Source organism: Auxenochlorella protothecoides (genome assembly GCF_000733215.1).
Source record: "Auxenochlorella protothecoides strain 0710 unplaced genomic scaffold scaffold110, whole genome shotgun sequence".
NCBI lineage: Eukaryota > Viridiplantae > Chlorophyta > Trebouxiophyceae > Chlorellales > Chlorellaceae > Auxenochlorella > Auxenochlorella protothecoides.
The window spans coordinates 12,257-36,054 of record NW_011934381.1 but is presented as its reverse complement, the minus strand read 5'-3'; the positions used below and the strand labels follow the sequence as shown (position 1 = coordinate 36,054).

The 23,798-nt window shown below is 63.7% G+C and overlaps 8 protein-coding genes across 8 annotated transcripts; 4 read left to right on the top strand and 4 right to left on the bottom strand.

Annotated features, from left to right (window-relative positions):
- Positions 1–109: 109 nt before the first annotated feature.
- On the top strand, positions 110–3,943 carry F751_0641 (Phosphoenolpyruvate carboxykinase [ATP]; the record flags this gene model as incomplete). The annotated part of the gene is made up of 7 exons (XM_011402660.1): positions 110–251; positions 358–452; positions 669–836; positions 1,046–1,144; positions 2,392–3,140; positions 3,317–3,404; positions 3,599–3,943. The coding sequence occupies 7 exons, from the start codon at positions 110–112 to the stop codon at positions 3,941–3,943; spliced, it is 1,686 nt and encodes a 561-aa protein (XP_011400962.1).
- Positions 3,944–4,861: 918 nt separating this feature from the next.
- F751_0640 (hypothetical protein) lies at positions 4,862–5,757 on the bottom strand (the record flags this gene model as incomplete). The annotated part of the gene is made up of 4 exons (XM_011402659.1): positions 4,862–4,977; positions 5,151–5,304; positions 5,430–5,570; positions 5,665–5,757. The coding sequence occupies 4 exons, from the start codon at positions 5,755–5,757 to the stop codon at positions 4,862–4,864; spliced, it is 504 nt and encodes a 167-aa protein (XP_011400961.1).
- A 578-nt stretch (positions 5,758–6,335) lies between these two features.
- F751_0639 (hypothetical protein) lies at positions 6,336–8,220 on the bottom strand (the record flags this gene model as incomplete). Its single annotated transcript, XM_011402658.1, has 5 exons — positions 6,336–6,512; positions 6,738–6,879; positions 7,167–7,427; positions 7,635–7,692; positions 8,196–8,220. The coding sequence occupies 5 exons, from the start codon at positions 8,218–8,220 to the stop codon at positions 6,336–6,338; spliced, it is 663 nt and encodes a 220-aa protein (XP_011400960.1).
- Positions 8,221–9,544: 1,324 nt separating this feature from the next.
- On the top strand, positions 9,545–12,556 carry F751_0638 (Ribosomal protein S12 methylthiotransferase RimO; the record flags this gene model as incomplete). Its single annotated transcript, XM_011402657.1, has 9 exons — positions 9,545–9,625; positions 9,852–10,010; positions 10,172–10,271; positions 10,422–10,534; positions 10,720–10,945; positions 11,149–11,312; positions 11,563–11,844; positions 12,068–12,163; positions 12,356–12,556. 9 exons carry the CDS (start codon positions 9,545–9,547, stop codon positions 12,554–12,556), a joined length of 1,422 nt encoding a protein of 473 aa, XP_011400959.1.
- Positions 12,557–13,637: 1,081 nt separating this feature from the next.
- On the bottom strand, positions 13,638–16,875 carry F751_0637 (Protein CYPRO4; the record flags this gene model as incomplete). The annotated part of the gene is made up of 9 exons (XM_011402656.1): positions 13,638–13,711; positions 13,934–14,171; positions 14,346–14,641; positions 14,848–15,013; positions 15,253–15,548; positions 15,696–15,858; positions 16,092–16,175; positions 16,353–16,706; positions 16,807–16,875. The coding sequence occupies 9 exons, from the start codon at positions 16,873–16,875 to the stop codon at positions 13,638–13,640; spliced, it is 1,740 nt and encodes a 579-aa protein (XP_011400958.1).
- A 350-nt stretch (positions 16,876–17,225) lies between these two features.
- On the bottom strand, positions 17,226–18,924 carry F751_0636 (Protein tas; the record flags this gene model as incomplete). Its single annotated transcript, XM_011402655.1, has 3 exons — positions 17,226–17,523; positions 17,866–18,222; positions 18,578–18,924. The coding sequence occupies 3 exons, from the start codon at positions 18,922–18,924 to the stop codon at positions 17,226–17,228; spliced, it is 1,002 nt and encodes a 333-aa protein (XP_011400957.1).
- Positions 18,925–19,622: 698 nt separating this feature from the next.
- On the top strand, positions 19,623–20,224 carry F751_0635 (14 kDa zinc-binding protein; the record flags this gene model as incomplete). Its single annotated transcript, XM_011402654.1, has 3 exons — positions 19,623–19,666; positions 19,758–19,890; positions 20,000–20,224. 3 exons carry the CDS (start codon positions 19,623–19,625, stop codon positions 20,222–20,224), a joined length of 402 nt encoding a protein of 133 aa, XP_011400956.1.
- Positions 20,225–20,613: 389 nt separating this feature from the next.
- On the top strand, positions 20,614–22,304 carry F751_0634 (Methyltransferase-like protein 4; the record flags this gene model as incomplete). Its single annotated transcript, XM_011402653.1, has 6 exons — positions 20,614–21,121; positions 21,282–21,297; positions 21,335–21,419; positions 21,556–21,708; positions 21,815–22,018; positions 22,161–22,304. 6 exons carry the CDS (start codon positions 20,614–20,616, stop codon positions 22,302–22,304), a joined length of 1,110 nt encoding a protein of 369 aa, XP_011400955.1.
- Between the last annotated feature and the right edge of the window lie 1,494 nt (positions 22,305–23,798).

The following is a 23,798-nucleotide window of genomic DNA, read 5'->3' as shown; positions in this document are numbered from 1 at the left end:
TCTTGTCCCAGATTCATGAAGGCTGGCAAGGGTGCCGTGTCGTGCAGCGCGCATGCCCGGCCTGTGACCTCCGCGATCCACAAGGCAGATCCGCCCAATTCACAAATCAATGTACCACTTCAGGAGGGCCAAGTGTCGCTCCATCGAGCGATGCGCAGACTATCGACGGCTGGGCGATGAGGGAAACCCCAGCCGGGCTGCCGACCTGGAGGAGCTCCTCAGCATGCAGATGACCCAAAAGACACGGGATGGTGCGCAGGACCTGCAGCGATGGATCGGTGTGCAGGCTGCGCCAATGCCTGATACTGGTGGCCAAGCTCCCCACACGACCGCCCAGCGCCCATGTTCCTTCCGCAGAGTTTGCTGAACACTCCAAGGCGGCCTCCATCTCAGACTCCCTGAAGTCTCTCATGAGAGGCCAGGGGCCCCGTATCGCCACTCGGCAACCCAGGGTGAGGGAGAAGGGAGAAGGTTTGGCTGTGTCTGAGGAAGTCTGGCTTCAGCCTCAACCAGCTCAGGCCACAGCATTGCCTGGGCCGGGGTACTTCGGCTGAGCTTGCGGCTTCCAGCTGCAGCCCATGGTCGTCCCAGGTAAAGGGTGAAGAATAGGTGTGCCAGCTTCCGACCCCCCCCCACCCACCACCACCGCCCTCCTCCCCTTTCGGCAGCACATCTACATCCCTCGGTCCCCGCCAACCTCTCCGGCCTTCAAGCGACAGCCTGGCGGAGAGCGACCGCAGAATGGCGATGCCCAGGTGCTCAGTATGATGAGCGACTCCGGGCTCAGACCCACCATCGTCTTCCACAATGCCTGCGTCGCAGAACTCTATGAGCATGTAAGGCTGTGGTTGTTTGGGGGATGCAGACTTGCTGCTGCGGGGGCAGAGAGGGGGTGGCGGGGCAGGCATCCCGCATGGCCTCCAGACTCCTGCACCTGGACCTCCCGCTGCCACCCTGATCAGCCCCGCTGCGGATGGTTGTGATCTCCCACCCTGGGCCTCATACCACCACATTAAAAAAGCCTCTCCACCCCCACCCTTGCCAGGCACTGCGATACGAGCCCGGCAGCCGGCTCACGGCCAGCGGGGCCCTGGCCGTCCCGCCGGGGGGCAGCACCAGCCAGACCCCGGGAGTCCTGAGCGTGGTGCGGGAGCCAAGCACCCAGGCCGGCATCTGGTGGGGCCCTGGGTCGCCCAACATTCCCATGGACTCCAGGTGGGACGCGAAAGGAGTGTGTGTGGGTGCACCAAGCGTCCTCCGCACATGGCGGCTCTGCGCTTGTGCCGCCGGGAGGGGGGGGGGGGGAATGGGAGCCACCTGCTGCAGGCCAGCACGGCCCCACCGCCCAAACCCCATGGAACTGCGCCAGGGAGGTTCTTATAAACCGCGAGCGGGCTGTGGACTACCTCAACCCCCAGCCGCGGCTGTACATCGTCGCCGGCTTTGCCGGCTGGAGCGAGGGGGGTGGGAGCGGGGGGGGGGGGGGGAATGGGAGCCACCTGCTGCAGGCCAGCACGGCCCCACCGCCCAAACCCCATGGAACTGCGCCAGGGAGGTTCTTATAAACCGCGAGCGGGCTGTGGACTACCTCAACCCCCAGCCGCGGCTGTACATCGTCGCCGGCTTTGCCGGCTGGAGCGAGGGGGGTGGGAGCGGGGGGGGGGGGGGGAATGGGAGCCACCTGCTGCAGGCCAGCACGGCCCCACCGCCCAAACCCCATGGAACTGCGCCAGGGAGGTTCTTATAAACCGCGAGCGGGCTGTGGACTACCTCAACCCCCAGCCGCGGCTGTACATCGTCGCCGGCTTTGCCGGCTGGAGCGAGGGGGGTGGGAGCGGGGGGGGGGGGGGGAATGGGAGCCACCTGCTGCAGGCCAGCACGGCCCCACCGCCCAAACCCCATGGAACTGCGCCAGGGAGGTTCTTATAAACCGCGAGCGGGCTGTGGACTACCTCAACCCCCAGCCGCGGCTGTACATCGTCGCCGGCTTTGCCGGCTGGAGCGAGGGGGGTGGGAGCGGGGGGGGGGGGGGGAATGGGAGCCACCTGCTGCAGGCCAGCACGGCCCCACCGCCCAAACCCCATGGAACTGCGCCAGGGAGGTTCTTATAAACCGCGAGCGGGCTGTGGACTACCTCAACCCCCAGCCGCGGCTGTACATCGTCGCCGGCTTTGCCGGCTGGAGCGAGGGGGGTGGGAGCGGGGGGGGAGTGGCGGGGCGAGCCTCGTGGACACGATGCCACCCTGGCCATGCGACCGCCTGCCCCGAAACAAGTGCCGCGCTCACCGCTCCCCGCGCCAGAGATGCAGGGCCCCCCTCCCAAGACGCCACATCCCCCTGAATCACCCTCAGAATATCCACCCCTCCCCCGCACGACACTCCCTCACCCAGGTCCGACTCAAGGTGCGCGTGGTCTGCGCGCGCCCCCACCACGCGCTCTCCGCGCGCAGCATGCTCGTCGTGCCCAGCGCGGCGGAGCTGGACGGATTCGGCCGCCCCGACCTCACGCTCTACAACGCCGGCGCCTTCCCCGCCAACCGCCGCGCCAGCCACAACGCCTCCGCCGCCTCCATCGCGCTGGACCTGACCCGGCGCGAGCTGGTCGTGCTGGGCACGCTGTGCCCCGGCGACATGCGGCGGGGGCTGCAGGCGGCGCTGAGCCACGCGCTGCCCGCCGCCGGCGCGCCCTGCTTCCACGCCGCCTGCGACGAGGGCGGTGCCGGGGACGCAGCGCTCCTCCTGGGCTCGGAGGGAAGGGCGGCGCTGGCGGGGAGGGGCGAGCGCCGCCTGCTCGCCGACGGCCTCGTGGCCTGGGGCGAAGACGGCGTCTGCGCCCTGGAGGGCGGCTGCCACACCGTGGCTGGCGCCTGGTCTGGGGCCGGGGACGGGCCGGGGGACGGGTTTGGCGTGCTGCTGGAGGGCGCAGCGGCGGAGGGCGGCGGCCGGGTGCCGGGCCTTGCTTCTCCGAGCACCACACCTCGCGTCCGGGCCACCTACCCCACGACCCTCGTACCCCGTAACCGCATGCCCTGCGCCGCCCGGCACCCGGCCAATCTCATCATGCTGTGCTGCGACACCCTGGGCGTGCTGCCCCCCGTCGCCCGCCTGACCGCAGACCAGGCCGTCTACTACTTCCTGAGGTGGGCAGGCGCCAGGCTGGCAGCAGTGGAGAGGGAGCGGCGCTGCTTGCCTTTGCTTGGGTCAGTGATCTGCATTGGGAGTTCTTGCTGCGCTGTAGCTGGCCGGCCGGCATCTGCCCAGCCCTACAGGGCCCTCTTCTTCGACGTCTTCCCCCCCGTACCCGCGACATTTTCAGCGGGTACTCAGCCAAGTCCACGGAGGAGGAGGGCGATGCTGTCCCGCCGGAGCCCGCCTTCTCACCCTGCTACTGCTCTGACTTTCTGGTGAGAAAGGCTCCCATGCAAGTATGTCTTGCGGGAGTTGCCGACGAGCTGATGGGGTCCATGCAGGGTTGTTCCAGACGACAAGCAACGCGCGTGCCAGCATATGCCTACCAGGGTGGGAGGGCTGGGCCAACCTCTCACTCCTCTTCCTCTACCCCCGGGATTCGCCTCCCCCCCCCCCCCGCCCGACCCAGGTGTGGCACCCTGGCAAGTACGCTGCCATGCTGGCCCCTGCGCTTCGCCGGCACGGCATGCAGGCCTGGCTAGTGAACACGGGGTGGACCGGGGGCGGCGCAGGGGCAGGCGCCAGGCACGACCCGCGGCACATCCAAGCAGTGGTGCACGCAATCCTGTCGGATGCGCTGCGGGGCGCCGACCTCGTCAAGCTCCCGGTCCTGGGACTAGAGATGCCGCGCTGCGTGCCGGGGGTGCCAGCGCCCCTGATGGACCCACGGGGTTGCTGGCCCGACGGCGAGGCCTACGATGATGGTATACGCCGGCTGGCCGGGCTCTTTGCACAGGTAGAGAGTTGGTTGTGAAGGGAGCAAGTTTTGGGAGAAGACGTGATGGCGGAGGCGGACGTGCTCGTACGCGAGGCGCTCCATGGGAATAATGGCTGCGTTTGTTGTGATACCCTGCTTCACTGTGGCAGAGCAAACGGGAGTGGCTGCGACACAGGATGATCCAGGCCTGTCAATCCCCTGCACCCAAAATCCCCTTCTTGCAGAATTGGGAGAAGCTGGGCGACGGGGGAGGCCACTTCTTGCAGGTGGGGTGCGGTCGTCAGGGCCACGATACAGCCCTGCATTCATGTCCGGACTCGATCTCCCTGCCATTATCTGTGAAGTTGGTTGACGATTGCCCTGTCAGCAGTGTGAGGGTCCTGACTCAACCACCCCCTTGCATCTGCTCAGGATGAGCTGGAACGAATCAGGGCAGCAGGGCCGCAGGTGGACAGTTCCTGACCCTTCCATGGCTCTTTGTAATTTACTAACACAGGCAACCTGCCTTACAGATTGCCGCTGAAGAATGGAGAACCCAAAAGGCTCTCACCTTGGCGTCTCGGGTGTGCAGTCCTTTATAGTGGAACAGGCATATGAAAGAATGGATGCATAAAAATTGACAATGCAAGCGTGGAGAGCAGGACCGGGAGCTTGGTGCAAACATCTAGAAGGAAGGTACCGGGCAGCGTTGAGTCTGGGGCCACGGTTTGACCCAAGCCAGGGCGGCCACTGGCGGCCACCCTCTGTACATGCAAGTGCTTGGAAAGGTGGCCTGTCCAACTCTTCAAGCGTGGCGACCATGGTATGAGGGGGTGCAACCCATAGAAGTACCATGCAGCAAGAGGTATAAAGGTCGAACACTCCATTGGAAACCCGTGATGGAAAGAGGGAGCTTGAGATCGAGGTCTTCTTCTATCATAACCCTGGCGACTGGCGCCACTCCAGTCTTTGTGATCAGGGATACCGCTCATACACCTGGGTGACTATCAAGTCGCGGCCTTCCACAGACAGCCGGCCCTTGACCTCCAACCGGCCATCCGGCCTGATGGTAAACTCCTCTCGGATGATGCCTGCAGGGGTCGGGGGTAAAACGCTTGAAATTGCGATGTAAGCAGCAGGAAGATTAGCAACTGCAAACCTGTGGGATACGCCACTGTGCACGCCACCCCTCCTTGAAGGAGACCATGCTACGGCCTGTTCGCAGTTCTCAACTGGTCCAGCCCGTCTAGCTCCTTATTCTTACCTGGATACTCCCCATCCCAGATGAGCTCCACCTCCATGCCGTCTGCCCCTGTCCTGACCAGCTTGCACCGTGCCGGTCCACTCCTCCGATCCCTCCGAGCATTGGTGGTCTCCTCATGGGGGCGGAAACGCTCCACAGGCTTGTAAAATGGCACCTTTGAGGGTGTAAGGGGGGGGGAGGGCGCGATGCTGATGTGTATGGCGCGATTTGGGGCATCGCCAGCCCTGGTTGCCGGTTTCGGCCAGCCACCACACACTGCCCAGGCACGGCCCCTCGCACCGTGGTGAGGTAGCCAACATGCACACCATCCTCCCAGGAGCAGATCTCCAGTCCCTTGAGGACTCGAATGGCTGCTGCAGAGTCGAAGCGGCTCAAGTGCATGGCCTTCATGGCCCGGTGCAGGGACGACATGTCACTGGCCTGCAGGGCGCAGCAGGGGTGACCAGCTGAGTGCTTTCAGGCCACTCGTGCGATCGGACATGAGACAATCATGCAGCAAGGTATGCATGCGTACCTTGTAATCCTTGCGCCATCGCCCGTGCAGCATGGTTGTCGTGGTGCGGCGGGGCCAGGCGGTGGGTAGGAGGCCCAGCTGTGCGAACACCATGTGGCCCAGACTTGCGGAACTTGGGGCGGACGTTTTACATAGATTTGAGCATTTGCGTGGCTGCGTCGACCAGGAGGTAGCTGGGATCAGAAGCTCGCGGGCGGAGGAGGACATCGGATCTCCGCTCGGACCCGACTGGTTTCCGGAAGCACGGCGACCTCAAGATCCTGAGCCTCGAAAACGGGGTTCTCAGGCGAGCCTCGACGCTACATGACCTCTCAAATACATCCAAGGAGGCAATATATGCACAGTGAGCAGTGGAAGTAAAGCTTGGGAGCGCGCTGCGCATTCCAAGCAGCAGAGCATTTTGGTTGGGTTGTGACAGTAGACACCACCCGCTGAGGGCAACTCTGGGAGAGCTTGCAGGCGACGGCAGATCGGCTGCAATTCGATGATCTTGAGCTGTATCCTCTCCAGGCTACAATGCTCGTGGTGATCTTCCAGTCCTGCAGGTCTGAGAGGCACCAGGACAGCTGCTCCATGCTGTAGGTCCTGTGCCGAGATGCTGGTGTTGAGGCAGCGGGCAGACCCAGACCCAAGGTGGTGAGCATCGGGCGCGAAGCTCCGCCGGTGGGGGCTCAGTGTCGATCCCAGAACTCCCACAGCCTCCACAGCGCCTCGGTCTGGGCGGGGGACAGGTCTCTCCGGAAGTACTCCAGGGCCAGCCCCGTCCCATGGTCCCGCTTCCATCCATGCACCAGCAGGAAGACGTCCTCGGGCAGCGGCCGGAACATCCTGACTGGCCGCACACGAGCCTGTGCAGTTGGGTGTGTGAGTGGGTGTCACACAGCGCACCCCTTCAGCAAGGCTATGGTCGTGCGTCGGGGAGCATGGCGGGGGCAACCTTGCCCAGTGCCTGTGCAAGCAAACAAACAGAGCGTCTGCGTCGTAACCCATGCCTTGACCGGGCCCTGCGCCCATCTCTGGGCGCAGTGCCAGGTGCTGACCTCCTCGACGAACAACCCCCCCCAAGGCCGTACCTGGCAGACCAGGGTCGGCCCAAAGCTGGGGTCCAGATTTGTCCCCATGCTCTCCACCTGGTACAGGCCATAGATGACGCGGCGCCCCTTGTCATGCAGCAGGCCCACCCATCCGGGCTGCACGCCCTGGGTGTCGAGGGGTCTGGAGGGCGGGGGAGGGGGGAGTGGAGGGTGATGACTCCTTTGCACCGGAAACCGATAGCTTGCAAGGGTGGATGCCGCATGGAGCATCTCAGGCACACCCCAGGCGAGGCGGCGGCGCTGTGCATGCAGGCATCAAAGCATGTGGAGTGGGAGGGGGTGGTCACGAATACCTTCATGCCAAGGTCTGCCCCTCTCGGCACAGCCGCGACCCCATCAAGCAGCAGGATGTGATGTCCTGCGTCCCATCCAGCTCAAACCCCAACATCCCCCGGGTCTGGCACAAACCTGTTGGAGGCAAAGACACAGGCCTCCAGGCACTTGCGGATCGCGCCGGCGCTGGTGGCAAACATCCGGCCGGGGCAGGAGAAGGGGCAGGGCGCCGCGCGGGCCTGGGCCCCTGACGGGATGAGCCGGGATCCAGGCCAACCCTCGAACCTGCTTGAGACACGCTGCCTCTGGGCCTCCAGGTCCCCGGCATTCGAGCCCTGGAGGATGTTCGGGCGCGTGAGGTACCCTGTCGCCCTCCACCTCACCTCGCAGGCAGCCCTGCGGGGGTGGGGTGGCTGACATGGTCGAGGGTGCGCCCAAGGGGCCGCCTGCCTCGAGGGTCGGTGCGCCGGGCTCGCATCAGATACAAAGCGCCGTGGTCAGACCTCTGCATCCCAGCCATGTCCTCCTGGAGCACGCTCTGCCCCTTTTTCCCAGGTGCGTGAGCTCACCCCTGCTCAGTTCCAGCCCACCCTCCACGAGTACCTGGCTAGCGAGGAGGCCGGGTTGTAGCTGAGCAGGTCGGGGGCGTTGAACTCGGCGCCTGGGTGACAGGGGCGCTTCGTGGACCGGCGCCTCACGTCCAGGACCCTCCAACGCTGCGTGCGGGTCCTGGGGGGGGGGCCTGGGCTGTCGCGCTGAGGAGTCCCGGAGGAGGAGCGCGTGGGGAAGGGGGAGGCCGGGGTGGGGCTGCAGGTCCCACCGTCACTGGTTACGCTGCTGGAGCTCCTGCTGTCCCAAGAGGATGAGCGGGTCCCGCTGCTCAACCGGGAGCCTGTTTCCTCCGGGGTCTCGTACATCAGCTCCAGGCTCTCGTTGGGTTGGGCAGGAGGGTCACCCGAATTCCTGGACGAGCCCGCACGCCGCGAGGGCATCGTGCACGCGCGATAGAGATTATGTAGGGGATCGGCAAGAGTTATAGGCCCCTCAGTACTGAGGATGCCCGGGCAAGCACCGGTCTCGATAATTTACGCAAGTGAGTTCGGGCCACTGTAACCAACTTCTGGTCAAGGAAGTGTTCGCGAGTCTCCACTTTCGACGTATTACCTTCAAATCGATCTGACAAGACCATCGAAACCGACGCAGTGTATCCCGCAAGCGTAGGTGTGTCCTGTGCATCGCCACGTGCGCTGCGTGTGTGTATGATCCTCACCTCTACCCTGGGGCATGTCCGAGCTGCACCACACCATCTTGACAGAAGAGTTACAAGGAAGAACAAGACAGTCTGGGACACGAATGACATTCATTGATTTTAACAAGGAATTGGTGAGACAAGGACCACTGACTTCGCTTGACGGATATTAATATACACTCATCGGGGGGCTGGCGGTCACGCCCCATACCACCCAGACTGTTGCTGCTCTTCGTGCTGCTGCTGCTGTTGATGCAGCTGCTGCTGCTGCAGTCGCCGCACCACAGCTGCCGGGCCCTTGTCTCCCCCTTCCACGCCCTCGTCCTCTTTGGCTGCTGCGGCTGCTGAGGAGAAGACGGCGGGGGGCGCCAGGGGCAGGACGGGAACGGGCGTGGCGCTGCACTCGCCAGGGGTCCCGAGCAGCAAGGCCTCCTGCCTCAGAAAGTCCATGAGAGCCGCAGTGGGTAGGGTGGAGCTGTTGCCGTGCTCTTTGCAGAGCCATTCATACACACGTTCCTGCCGAATGCGAGGGTACCAGAGGGGAAGGCCACGGGGTGAGCGGGACGTGTGTGTCACAAACAGCCAGTCATGGGCAGGACATACGGCACGTGGAACATGAGTAGGGCAGCACCAATATGACTAGTTCGAGCGCGACACAGCTTACCAGGCTTTGGCGAGCGCCCTCGTCGCGGTAACGGGCCTGCTGTCCGAGGGCCAAGGAATAGAGCTGGGACACAGAGTTTGCCGCGGTAGCGAAAGAAGCGTACAGGGACCGTTCTGCCTCCAGGTCGGCCTCTGGTTTCCGCTTCTTGCCGCGCCGATGAGCAGACTGCATCCGGCGACCTGGCAAGGCAAGGCGCCTGGCTGGAATGGAGAGGTGGGAGACTTATCAAAGACGCCTGTTGTCCCCTCGCAAATAAGATTCGCTTTTGGACAATAGCAGTTCGCTGTCGGATGAGGGCCAAATGTCGACTAGGCCAGCTGAAGACTCACCTTCGCTTCAGGGCGCGAGTATTTTGGCGGGGCAGTCGATCTACTCTGACGCTGCATGGGCTGGAACACGTCCAGCACCGTTACATGGGGCAAGTCCATGGCATGGACATCGTGCCACATATATTGAACGGTGGATTCTAATTCATTTGTTGAATTCATAGAAGGTTGCATGGTCGTGCCGTCCATCATGGCCTAGTACCCCGGAACCGCTCACCCATTGCGAGCCAGGCCCTCGGCTCTCATCCGTGCCCTTCAACTCACACCACAACGCATGGCCACACATTATAAGGGAGGGCTGTGGCTGTCGCCGTCGCCCTCTGGCACCCACCTCCGAAATGGGGACTGCTTTCGTGTGGGGCCTCGGCCTCCTCGTTTTGCAGCCCTGCATCAGAGGACAAGGGCCGCGACCAGCCCCCCGCTGGAAACCTCCAAGCCCCGAGTGTCCCTGGTGAGGACCGATTGGAGCAGTTTTCATGGTGCAGACGTGCACTTACAATCCCGCATTGCACGATGGGCTGTGGAGCACCATACCTACTCTGTCCCTCACCCCCTGCACTCCACCTGACGCCCGCCCGCAGGTGTCTCTGGGCTGCCCGAAGAACACGGTGGACAGTGAGGTGATGCTGGGCAACCTGGAGCGCTCGGGCTTCTCCGTCGTGGACGACCACGAGTCGGCCGACGCCATCGTCATCAACACCTGTGCCTTTGTCGAGGACGCCAAGGCAGAGTCCCTGGATGTGAGATATTGGCGTGGGTTGGCAGGCCGGGAGTGCCTCCTTTGCACCGTTGATTTCCCGTGCCGGTTGTGCTGGGCACCCCTTGTCCCCATTAAGATCGGGCAGGTGCCTCCCGGTGTGCTGCACCACCCACAGTTGGCCCCTGGATTCCCCCTGTCCAGGCCATCATGGAGGCCACCCAGCTCAAGGCGGAGGGCGGCGCTGTCCAGCGAGTCGTCGTGACTGGCTGCCTGGCCCAGCGGTACGCCGATGACCTGGCAGGTACAGACTGGTGGCAAGGGTTGGAGGCTCGAAGGGAGGCAAAAGTGCGCTTGCTACTGTCCCAAGTGGCCTGCTGCCAGCCAGCCACCCTCGGCCGTACCTCACCCTGATTTAACATCCCCCTCCCTTCCCGCATTCTAACCCATGCAGCCCAGCTGCCCGAGGTGGACTTGGTGGTGGGGTTTGAGCGATATGCCGACCTGGCGCAGAACCTGCACGACGTCCTGGGCGAAGCGGCGGGCGCCACGCAGACCGCGGTGCAGGTGTGTGTTTGGGGGGGGAGAGAGGGGGGGGCACCTTTGCAGGGCATGGCCCGGCATTTTCATTAGGTACTGACTTCACGAGGGGCTGTGTCATCGCAGCCCACGAGGCAAATGCCTCGCCCATGGTTGGCTCAACCCTGAACCACCCCCTCAAACCTCCCAACCTAACCCTCCTCGAACCCCAGGTTGGCAGCCCCACATTTTCGCCCTTTCCCGAGGAGACGCAGCGCCACCGCCTGACGCCCCGCCACACCGCCTACCTGCGGGTGGCGGAGGGGTGCAATCACGCGTGCACCTTCTGCGCCATCCCAGGTTTCCGGGGGCGCTTCAGGAGCAAGCCGCCGGGCCTGATCCTGGAGGAGGCCCGGGCGCTGGTCGCGGGGGGCGCCCTGGAGCTCAACCTCATTGCAGGTGCGATGCGAGGGGGCACTGTGTCAGTTCTAACGCGGCTGGATGAGGGCATGGTGTGTGTTTATGGGGGAAGGGCTGCTTTTGCAGTTGCTCGTACTGTAGGGCGGCGTGCTTGCGTGACCCAAGGGATGCCCTCCCAAGAAAGGCCTCCAGTGCGCTGCAACTCAGCACCCCCCCCCCCTTTCCCTCCCCTGCCCGCCCAGAGGACACCAATCAGTATGGCCAGGATCGCCGCGGCGGGACCGGGTTGGCCGGCCTGCTGGCAAACCTGGCCGAGATCCCGGGGCTCAGGTGGATCCGCATCCTGTACGCCTACCCCTCCTACTTCACCGAGGACCTCATCCAGGAGATCGCCACCAACCCCAAGGTGACTTGTTAGGCGGAAGCTTGAGAATGTAGTCCTGTTTGACAGGGTGTTGGGGGTGGGGGACTGACCTCCGCCAGTGGGGTAGCCACTCCAGCCGGATTTGGTGCCAGCCATGCTGACCGCATCAGGCCTAGGCTGAGTGGGCGCAACGGGATTCCCCCCATCGCGCAACTCTCTGCATGATGCCTCCCTACAATCCCCCGCCTTCCCTCTCATCATCACGTTCCCCACCCCCACTGCCACCTACCAGGTTTGCAAGTACATCGACATCCCGCTGCAGCACATCAACAACCTGGTGTTGCTGTCCATGAACCGGCCGCCGGCGGACCACACGCTGCGCCTGCTGGGCACGCTGCGGGATTGCATCCCGGATCTCGCGCTTCGCACCACCTTCATTTCCGGGTTCCCTGGGGAGAGCAAGGGGGCACACGAGGAGCTGGCAGAGTTCTCCGACTCATTTGGGTTCCAGAGGGGCGGCGCCTTTGCCTACAGCGAGGAGGATGGCACCCCCGCCGCTGGCTTTCCTGAGCAGGTGGGGAGATGAGAGAGGGCTGCCGGGAGCCCAAAAAGTGCGTGTGAGTGGAGTCTACCCTGATCTGTCAGGAGCAGGGGCATACACGCCATGGACAGGGATTGAAACTGTCATTACCCTCTTGAGACCCTCTCCTGGCGCTCCATGTGTCGACATCAGATCTGTTGCTCCGTTTAGATCGGCCTCACTCCTCCACTCTCTTGCACCCCCCCTTGTCATGCAGATCCCCCAGGAAGTCAGAGAGGAGCGGCGGGATGAGCTCATGTCCATCCAGCAGAGGAACAGCATTGCGTTTGCCGAGAGCCTTGTGGGCAAGGAGGTGCGCAGCGACAGATGCCTCCGTTGGGAAGGGACATGGGCTAAGACCACATGCTGTGATAGAGGTGCTTTGGACCTACCGAGTGAAGCAGGATATGGATACAGGATCTAATTTATGGTCTCATCTTTGTCCGTGAATAACAGTTTGCACGCAATAGAACCTCACAGCTAATTCCCCACTCTCAACCAATAGATTGATGTGCTGGTGGACGGGATCGGGGAGGGCGGGGAGCTGCTGGGCAGGACACAGTGGGACGCCCCCGAGGTAGATGGCCAGGTGTACCTCCTCACCCCCCTTGACCCCGGCGTGGCCCCTGCCGAGGTCGGCCAGATGCGGCGGTGCAGGGTGGTGTCCTCCTGCATCATGGACATCGAGGCCGAACCCATTGCCTGACTTATTGTGGTGTTGATGTAACTGGACCATGGCAGCGGGATGGATTCATCTAACTTATCAGTATGCTCAACAAATTCACAGTATGATAGTGACAAGACCATTCAGTGCAACATCAATACCACCTTCCAGGGTTGAGGGAGAACGTTTGCTTGTAAAAATAAGAAATGTTGTGCAAGGCAGGTTGACCTCTTCCCCCAGTATCACTCCCCGGAGAGTGTATCCACCAGATCTTTGTTTTTGTGCAACACTGGAGAGCGTACTGCAGTGCACAGTGCACTCTTGTGGGGGCCTGTACACTGTCAACAGGGCTCCCTGTCTGTTTAAGCTGCCCTTCTGATATATCTTATACAGTGGCGCAGTTTCTTGAGTGGGAGGGCCAGATTGGAATGAAGACTGGCCGTGCCATTGCTCATTGCAGAATGCAAGCCACACAATCGAAATATGTAATCCGAGCCTGTCCAAAAGAACATCTCGTCGATACTTGCAGTGATGTTGGGCCTACTACAGCAGGTCTTAACTTTGTGGAGCTCATATTGCAACCAGACCCTCTCATCGTTGACATTTTAGCTTTTGGGTCAATGTGCCTTATCTGAGAGGTCTGGCTACACATGCTTGACGAGTCACAAAACAAGATCTCAAACATCCCCAACGTGAGTTGACAACCAGAGATACACATATATAGATGAGAACATCTGTATGATCCCCTCGGGCTCCTGGCACATGCCTGGACTTTGCTGGCATGCAGTCACTTCCCTTGCGTGATGAAAGTAATTTCCCAAGCCAAGACCCTTGCCGTGGAAGCACCAATCTGCACTCCTGAGCTAAGCCTACTCCTGTTTGTCAGCCATTGAAAGGGTTGGGAGCATAGCACCATCGACCAGCTAGCAATATCGTGTTGTGATCGTTTGTGCAGGCAAGGGATCCAGCCTGGGGTGTTCCATTCTTGGAGTGGCCTCCTTACAGGCAAATCTTGCAATGGCGGGGAGCCACAATGCGACCCAGGAATGCGAGCCATGAGAGTGATGTCTTTGATGCACAGTGACGATGATACGTGGCCAGAGACGGAGGCATCGGGAGCATCTCAAGAGCTGTCCTCGTCATCGTTGATGTTGTACACATGGTTGTCGGTGACCACCACCATGGACTCTCCATGACCTGCGGGTGAAGGCATGCCTCAGTTAATAATTTCATGGTAGGCATCGGGGTAGATCTAGATAGCCTCGAGTCAGCATTCCCCAAGCCCTGACCAACTAAGCAATCCAGATCCCCCCCTTCATGTGCTGCCCCTTACGACATGCCCACCTCGCACACAGAGGGCTCTCAACACATCCCTTCCCTCCCCCTCTCCTCCGCTCCGACATAGAAAAAGGTACTCACTCCTGGCAAAGTTGTCGTGCATGAAGGCGGAGTCCACCACATGCTCCTCCTTGGACAGCAGCTGGTACTGGTCGACGGTGGTCAGTCCGCCCCCGCTCACGGTCTGCGCATTGGCCGTCTTGACCACCCGCAGGTTCCAGCGCACGGTGTAGCTGCCACAGGAGGCCACCACCCACCGCTCCTGGCGCCCGCGCTCCGTGACCCAGGTGAACCGCCCCTTCTGCAATGGCTTGTTGCCCTGCGAGGGGATGAGGCCGAGGCGGTGGGTCGTGGAAAGGCTCTCATCTGATTGTGTACGGGAGAATGCGCGACGGCGTCTGGCTGCGCACACATTTCCTGCCATGGCCCTTGAGGGCCGAGCCATGCTTGCGTGCCCTATCACGCAGAAATTGCTCATGAAGCCTTTGTTCACCGTGCGCAACGCGTCTTCAAGGCGGAGGCGCAGAAGGCGGGGCGCGGGGCTGTTGGCGCCCATGCGCGAGGTGAAGCCGCAGAGCGTGGCCTCCGACCCCGGCGGCCGGTAGGTGGTCATGACCACCATGAGGTAGTGCGCGGCGGTGGCCACCACCCAGCGCCCGTCGTAGGTCACATCCACGTCGGTGATGGGGTAGCCCAGGGAGGGGATGCTGGTGCGCGCCTGGGTCAGTGTGCTCTCGCTGTACAGCCGCACCCGCCCGTCCTGGGAGCCCACCACCACGTACCCGTCGCCTGAAGGGGGGGAATGATGAAGGATGTTGAAAAGGGTACCCTGTTTGAGGAAAGAAGGGCACAAGGCAGCAGGGCATATTGTTTTGTCGATGCCATGGCGACCCCATGAGCTGGGCGACAGCTCACCCAGGCTCTGAGACTGGCGTCCTGGATGGTTCTCCCTCTCTGACAGCAGCAACACTCTCCCCTGTCTCCCAGAAACCCACCGCTGGTGGCCATGCAGGTGAAGTTGGTGTTGCGCGCATAGTCCTTGCCACCGGCATACTGCACGATCGGCGACCCCATCTCCTGCACCACCCCCGCCCGGTCGCGCATGTCCCAGCGGACCAGCCGGTTGGTGCCCAGGCCCAGGAAGGTCTGCCGGTCCTCCAGCTGCGGGATGGAAGGGGTGTATTGGGTGAGTTTCCAGGTTCGTGTGGGGGTTCGAGTTGGAGGGCATCAAGAGCACATGGCGTTTGGCGTGCAGGGGTCTGCCTTGCCAGCGCTGGTTGGCGGTCCACAGTGCCAGTCAGCACGCCCACATGCCATGTGCCACTTCCCGGGGACCCCTTGCCATCCCCCTGCTCTACCCCCAAAACACTACCGCCAGGATCCCTCCCTTCCTCTCTCACCTGCGAGGCTTTGGTGTCGCCCACGATGTCGTCCATGGGGATGTCCACACCATCCTTCTGGAAGGACCACTCACTCACCACGCGCCCCGTCTCGATGTCGGCCTGGATGAGGTTGGACTTGCGCAGCGGCGTCAGCATGGCCATCTTGGACTCGGCTGCCATGAGCAGCGCGCGAGAGGGCGTGAGCGAGCCGCCGCCCGAGGCGGCTGCGGGGCCCAGGGATGAGCGCCGAGTGCTGCGCCGGCCCGTCCCGGGGGTGCCCCCCGACTCGGGCATTCCAAAAGACAGCTTCACCGCTGGGGCGGTGGAATGAGGGAGGAAGGGTGAGCATGCGAGCGCAAAAGACATTGCCTTCAATGTGCTCGGCACCCACACCCCGGGGAGTTGCAAGGGGCTGAGAGTGCGCGGATCCCCTCCCACCCCCCTCCCTCCCCGCTTTCCACCTGCGTCCTCCATGCCCCCCAGCACATTGCGCATGACGTTGATCTCGCCGTCCCGGATCAGGTAGCTGCGGTCCCCCGCCCCCATGACCAGGCCGTGGATCGCATCGCGGCGGCCCACCAGCCGCTCCCTAGGCGGCGTACTCAGCTCCGCTGCCGTCGGCACCTGGGGTTGGGTTGTTATGTTGGGGGATGGGAGGTCGGGACTGGGCTCCGCACATCGGGACTGGGCTCCGCACATCGGGACTGGGCTCCGCACATTGGCAGGGGAATGAGCGCTTTCAATGACTGCTGAGGGGCCGCACTGCACCGAATTCCGGCAGGTCCAGCAGGAGAACCAGGCAGGCCTCCCGCCGCCGTCACGACGCCTCCCCTTCCTCCCCTCTCCAGACCACGCACGTCGACGTCCATGTCATCGGCCCAGGCGCGCAGCGACTCCGCGGTCTCCTTCCCGATCATCTGCAGCCCGTCGGTGCCCATGATCTGCGCAGGGGACAGGGAGCGGGGGCGGGGATGTGAGGGAAGTGATGAGCTCCACGCACCAGGGATGAGGGCTTGGGAAGCAAGACGACCTGGCAGTGCCCAGGGACCCTCCCCCCCTTCTCTGCCACTCTGGGCCCTGCCCTTCCCACACCCTCTATCTGGTCCACCCCCCCCCACCTTATTCCTGTTCTCCAGGGTGTCCTCCAGGCCCCACTTGTTCTCGAAGAGGGCGCGCTCGTACTTTGCATGCAGGGCCTCGAAAACTCCCCCTGCCGGCGTGTGCAGGGCCCAGATGGTGTTGTCCACGGTGAAGAGCACGCGGCGGGAGGCCAGGTCGAAGACGAAGTCGTCGTCGATGACGGCGTTCAGGTCGACGGGACCCCCCTCCAGCTCAAAGTGCCACTCGGGCCTGCGGCCCGTCGCGTCCTCATTGGCGTCATACAGGCTGGCGTGGATGCCGCCTGCCGCCTCCTTCCACTGGAAATCACCCTTGCTGTTCCTCTCCCCCTTGTACAGGGTCAGACCAGCGGGCTGCGGCGTGGGGGGGCGGTAAGGAGCTGGTGTGATTCGGTGACAGCCGGTGAGTGCCCGTCCCTAGACACGATGGCAGCGATCCAGCGCGTTCACGTACCTCCTGGGCGGGCGCCGGGGAGGAGAACTCATCCGTGTCCGGTTCCGGGGCGGATCCACTGTTCCCCATGGCTCAATGCGTTCCGTGCCAGGCGGAGCCGGCGGAAAGGCGCACCGTGTCGGGGCGTGGTCGAGGGGAGGATGGGAGGTCCCGGACTCGCTGCGGAGAGTGTGCACAATGCCTATTAAAAATATCAATGCTAGGGTGGAGGTTTCGAGAGCAGTCGGTGGTCTTCTTGACGGCGATCACATTGTTGGAGGGGACTCGGCCATGCATATTTTGAACCTGCGCGCCAGGTTCCACATGGAATTCCATGCTCCCACCTCGCACCTCTACTCGTCCGTTCAGCACCACGACTGTGGATGGGTCACCAAGCGGTAAATGCATGAACCAATAAGTCTGTGCATGCCCACATGCAGTCAGGGCGTGGGGTTGGGGCTCAGCGCGTGCACCCTGTCGCAGGCGGCCAGCAACTCGGGGTCCAGGGGCCGCCCCTCTGCCGCGGCGATGAGCTCCCGCAGCTGCGGCAGGCTGGTGGCTCCGATCACGGCGGTGGTGACCAGGCTGTTATTCAGGACCCAGGCCAGGGCCATTTCGGCCGGTGTCAGGCCCCACTCCCGCGCCAGCTCAGCGTACTGCCTGACGGCTGCCACCACTGGTTCCCGGCGTGCATACCGCTTGCCGTCCTCTGAATACCGTTCCCGATGGAGATTCAACCTTGGGGTGGGTGCACGTATTGGTGTGGGAGGTTCGTGGGGCTGGAGCTGGTGCAGACTGTCATGGCCCCATCGCTTTGGCAGCCTTCTCGTGCGATTCTGGCGCAGAGCTGTGATCATAAAGCACTCAGACCCGAGCCGATATAGCAGCCCAGGGATGGGAGCGCCTCCCCCTGCACCTCTCAACCCACTACAGGCCACCATCACTGTCATCGCAGCCAGGCGATCTGCTCGAACTCCACGAATCCCCTGCCCAGAGAACACTATTGTGCCCATCCTCGCACCTCCCAGGCCTGCCCGACCCACCACATCTCCCAAACCCTCCATGCACATCCAAGTCCACCTGGCGCTGGGCGGTCCGCCCTTGTCATCCTCGTACTTGCCGGTCAGCAGGCCGGCCGCCAGGGGGCTGTAAGCCATGAAGCCGACGCCCTCCCGGTGGCAGCACTCCGCCAGCCCGTGGTCGAAGGAGCGGCAGGTCAGGCTGTAGGCCGACTGCAGCGAGACGACGCGAGGCAGCGAGGTCCCTGCGGCGCCCAGGAAGCGCATGAGGCCCCAGGGTGTCTCGTTGGACAGCCCGACATGGCGCACCTTGCCCGCCGCCACTGCCTCGCCCAGGGCCGCCAGCTGGTCCTCGATGGCGCAAGAGGGGTAGTCCCCGGTCGGGTCAAACCTCACCTTGCCGAACATGGGCACATTCCTGTGAGTGGTGGCGTGGCAACGGCAGCACAAGTGGGGTCTATCTGATGCAAGGGCATGTAGGGCGATACGGTGCGCTGACAGTGACTGTGGCAGCGCGACCTGTGCCAGGCGCCATGCCTTTCTCTCAATGCCAGGCATCTTTCCGGTGAACAGTGGTGTAGGGGTGGACAGAAGCCAGCCCTGCCTGTACCACGCTGGTGCGGCCATGTGCTTGAGGCTTGTTTCCTGCGTCCACCACCCCGTGCTGCATCGTGCCTCCCTCTTCTCCATGGTGCCCCCCAGAACCCCCTCAGGCCCCTCCCTTTCATTTGGCCATCCTTGCCCATACCAAACCCCCACCCCCCCACACACACCTGTCTGGCCAGTGCAGCTGGAGGAGGTTGATGCAGTCCACCCCCAGGCGCTGCAGGCTGCCCTCGATGGCCAGGGTGATGTTCTCGGGGTCTAGGGCGCTGGGCCCGCCCCGCAGCCAGGGCATGGCCCCCGGGCCGCTGACTTTGGTGGCTACGCAGGCGCCCTGCCGTGCCTGTGGGCGCTGCGCCAGCCAGGCGCCCAGGATGCGCTCCGAGGCGCCGCAGGTGGCCGCGCTGGGGGGCACCGCATACATCTCAGCGGAGTCGAAGCACGTGACGCCCGCCTCATGCGCGGCGTCTAGCTGCGCAAACGCGTCCTCCTGGCTGACATCTGACCCGAACAGCATCGTGCCTTTGGGAGTGAAGGAACGGTAGCATGATGGCAGGTCAGTGAGGGGTTCATGAGGGCGCTGCGGGGGCGTGTTCTGATACCCGGGGGCCCGGCCGGCCGGCAGCACGCCCCCAACCGCCAAAGACATGGGCGAGACAGGCCTGAAGAGCTGATGCCCAGGATCCTTTACCAGGACCCCCTCACCCAGGGTGATGCGGGAAATGCTGGGTCCTCCATGACCCAGTTGCTGGGTCTGCAAGGCCTTCAGTGATCTCTCATGCCTCTGGCCCCTGGTAGGACGACGCAGGGGTGGCCTGTCTGGGGTCAGGAACCGCTGCTCACCGGCGAGCAAGCCACCCCTCCATGCGCCACCCGCACGACCTTGCAGGGCGCTGCATTGCAGTTTCATGGGTCAAGAACCAGGTCTGTAAAGACTGCATTGGCTCCCGGCTCGAATACTCTTGTGGGCCTGCGTGATGGGCTGTGCGTGACGGCACCCACTTCGCGCCCGGACTTCGTGAGCACGATGACCAGGTCGAGATCGTGCCATTCCTACCGACTTGGAAACGGTCTTCCAAGTACGACGGCATATCAGAAGTGCACATGAGGCTTCTCTCTCTCCTTCCTGCCAAGCTCACATTGTGCGGCTCCGTGCTCCGGCCGGCCCTCTGCAGGCCAGCGATCCGTCGACCTACCCAACCCCAGATCCGAGCGATGTCGTCAGAGACGGAGGCAGCAGCTCGGGCTGCAGCCTCGGGGTGAGGTTTGCTCGCTGGACGTTGCGGTTGCGCATGGGGTTAAAGACTCTCTGGCCCCAGGTCTTGACTTTCCCCTCACTCTGATTCGCAGCGCCGCGACGAGTGCCCAGCCCACCATCTTTGACAAGATCGTAGCCAAGGAGATCCCTGCCAAGATTATCTATGAGGACGATCAGGCCCTGGCATTCCGGGATGTCTCCCCTCAGGCCCCCATCCATTTCCTCGTGAGTATGCTTGAACTGCCAGCTGCACAACGTCCGGGCTGATCTCAGCCAGACCCAAGCGCTCCAGCCAGTAATCCCCCTGGCTGTGCCTCCTACCCCACTCCTTCAGGTGATCCCCAAGGTGGTGGACGGCCTGAGCCAGCTCTCCAAGGCGCGTGAGGACCAGAAGGCCCTCCTGGGGCACCTGTTCTGGGTTGCCGGGCAGGTTGGCACCAAGGAGTGCCCCGGCGGGTTCCGCGTGGTGGTCAACGACGGGAAGGATGGGTGCCAGTCGGTGTACCACCTGCACCTGCATGTCATCGGCGGGCGCCAGCTGGCGTGGCCTCCTGGGTAGGCTCCGTGTCTCACTTGCAAGGAAGGAGGGCTGCCTGCCTGGGTTTGCCATGCGTTACCCTCTCAAAGCCTTGGTGCAAGGATGTTGCAGAGTGCAGCCAGGCGCCTGCAATCGCGCGCAAGAAACTAGCCTACCCATCTCGATGGGTGGCAAGCTGTCAGGGGGCCCCTTGGTGTAACTGGACAGAACTGAACTGGACGATGAATGAGCGGATCCGCACAAGCGGCGCAGCACCATCCCTGCTCTAAGAAAATTGTGGCGTATGCATGTCGAGGCGGCATTGTACGCAAGATCCCCGACAGGTCCTCTGAATTCCCTACACGGCGGTGTTCTGTCGCGACACGGGCACTGGAGGATCGTTACCTATCCAATGCTCCCCTCCCGATGGCATGACACCCACACGCCATGACGAGCCGCACCCTGCGCCCATCGCCTCGCCCACCCCGGCGAAGAGGCGCCGCGAGCCGGATCCGCGCTGGGCGGAGGCCAACGCGCGGCACACCCTCGTCGCGCCCGCCATCGAGCGGTTCCTGGCCGCCCTCGCGCCCCTGCTAGAGGATGCCCCGCCGCTCGAGCCCCACCAGCTCTGGATCGGGTCGGACGCCCAGGCCAGCGGGCTGCTGTGCCAGCCTGCCCCCCTCCTGGCCCCCCTGGGCACCGGGCCCGACTGGGTGGCCATGGCGGGGCTCCGCCGCGTCCTGCGCCCCAAATTCTCCTGCGCCGCCTCGAGCGGCGTGGGGCAGGGGCTGCCTGCGGAGCGGGACCTGTTTGGCACCCTTCTCGTTAACGCCAGCGACGCGGTCGTGGTGGCCCGGGCCGCCGAGCACACCGTGCTGCTCCCTGCGCGCGCCTCTTTCCTCCTGTCTGACGTCAAGGAGCTGGGGCCCCTGCTACAGGGTGGGTCAAGGGGAGGGGATACCTGGGGTGGCACACCCCAGCCCGGGGGCCACCTGCATGCCATCCCAGTTGCATGCCCCCCTGGGGACCCGACCATGGTCGCACGCCGCGTCCGGCCAGGGGCATAGCCCCAATCACCCGCCCCCTTGCCTCCGCGCAGGAGGGCCCCGCTTCAGGTGCATAGTCGTGGACCCCCCCTCGGGAGAACCGGAGCGTGAAGCGGGGGCGCCACTACCACACCCTGCCCGGCTGGAACCTGCTGGGCCTGCCGCTGCAGGGACTCCTGCGGCCCGAGGCGGTGAGACCCCCGGGGCGGCGGGGTGCCCTGGTCCATGGCCCCCGCACATCTCCACCCCTGCGACCCCACTCCCACCCCCGCGCCGACCCACGAGCCCACACCCACGCCTCCCCCCCTTCCCTGCCCGTGCTTGCAGGGGGGCGGCGCCGTCGTGGCGCTGTGGGTGACCAATCGCGAGCGGCTGCGCCGCTTCGTGGAAACGGAGCTGCTGCCCGCCTGGGGCCTGCGCCACGTTGCCACCTGGCACTGGCTGAAGCTGACCCCGGGGGGCTGCCCCGTCAGCGCCATGGTGAGGGGGCGGGGCCCGGGGTCACGCGTCGCTGACCTCGGCGGGGCCGTGTCGTCGGACCCCTCTGGCCCCCCAAACCCCTTTTCCCCCTCCGCCGCTGCCGCAGGGCTCCAACCATCGCCGCCCCTACGAGCCCCTGCTCATCTGCCGTGCGGCAGGGCAGGGCATGTCGGTGCCCCCCCCCGCGGGCGAAGGCACGAAGCACCTGGATGGCCGCGTCTTTGCCTCGGTGCCGGGGCAACACTCCAGGAAACCCCACCTGGGGCACCAGCTGAGGGAGCTTGTGGCCGGGGGAGGCGAGTGCCTTGAGGTGAGCCTGGGCCCTGGGCATGGAGGCTGGCGCGGGGTGGGGGGGGCGGCTGAAGCTTCGGAGGGACCATGAGTGCCTGGCTGCTGAGCCCGAGCCGGTCCCGACCTGAGCAACCCCCCCTCCTTTCCTTGCATTCGCACAGATGTTTGCGCGAGAGCTGTTCCCCGGCTGGGTGTCTTGGGGGAATGAGGTGCTGAAGTACCAGGGTACTGGACGAGCGAGGGGCAGACGGCTGGGACGCAGGCCGCTAGCCGCTCCTCGCAGCCCTCCGCCTGCGCTGGACTAACCTCAAGGGGATCGCTCGCGAAGTCAGCGAGCAACGTGCGTGGCGTGGCGGCAGCGTGCAGAGGTTTGTGCCGCTGGCGCGAGTCCGGCAGCCGACACGACCTCCAGCCGGCGCCGGCGCTGGCCCTCGCTCCAGAGGGGCACCGGGCTTATCGCTGGCGGCATCCATCGCGCACGGCAACCATGGACGACGCAGGAGTCGGACGGCGGCCTCACAGGGTGGGAGGGCAGGGGGCCGCAGCAGGACACGCACGTTGAGCATGGGGTGCGCCCGGTCGCTGCACCTTGCTTAGGCTGGCGGGATTCAGGGGGGGATGCCGTTGTCCAGGACCCTACCGGCCACGCCCTCACCGATAAAAGCATGTCAGAGGGAAGCCGTGGGCATTCCCAGGGAAGTCGCACCAACCCGTTCTGGCTGGTGGAGCTCTCCCTGCCATGTGGCAACCACTCCGTACTGTACGGGGCAGCACAGCGGCTTGCAAGCATGCTCCAGAGCCTCATCCCACCCCCACGCACTGCTTGTTTCAGTCTGCACATTACGCAGTTTACAAAAGCATAGAGGGAAAGCAAACTCGGAACGAATGCAAGGGGAGCGAGTCAGCAGGTCTTGTGAAGCGAGGTGGCTCCCAGCAGCCCGGTAGAAGCGATGCAAATCTGAGCTGGAATCTGTGCCAGCTGCAAGATGGATCATATCATTGGAGTGGCTATGGCAAACAGCATCGGGATCAGTCCCATGAAGAAGACCAGTATGGTCGTGCCTGCTCTGGAGGTGTGCCGTTCATAGGAAATCACACCTTCCTCTTCCTGGGCAATGACAGTAGTGCTGATGGGCAAGCCTCACAAGTGACGGGGCCACCCTGTCCAGCGCCAAGGTAGAAAATTCGAACGAATGGTGGGTGCAAGGCACGGTGAGACTCCACGGGTGACAGGTTTCAGGTGCGGAAGCGGCTGTCAGACTCAAGAAGATGCAACACTGTGATTCTACTATTGGTGTTCGACCCATGGGCTGGGGAAGGGCCCCTCAAAGTGGAAGTATACAAAATACATCTGCTGGAGCATTAAAGGTGCCTCATATAGAATTGGGGGACGATCTCCTTGCTGGAGGAGGCGACGAGCCTGCCTGGGGAGGTGGCGGGGATCTCCTTGCAGATGGCACAGGCAGCTTCTTCCTTGAAGGTGGGGGGGGGAATTTATGGGCTGGAGGCAACCTCTTGGTCGGAGGCGGAGGTGACGGCTTGTGAGAAGGGGGTGGCGGCTTCTTGACAGGCGGCGGAGGTGACGGCTTGTTAGAGGGGGGTGGTGGCTTCCTGCTTGGGGGAGGTGGTGATCGCCTAGGTGAGGGCGGCGGCGGCTTCTTGGCGGGAGGCGAGGGTGGTGGCGGCTTCTTGGCGGGAGGCGGGGGTGAAAGCTTTGGAGAGGGAGGCGGTGGAGACTTTGTGGGAGGCGGCGGGGATGGCTTGGGGGAGGGAGGCGGCGGAGACTTTTTGGGAGGCGG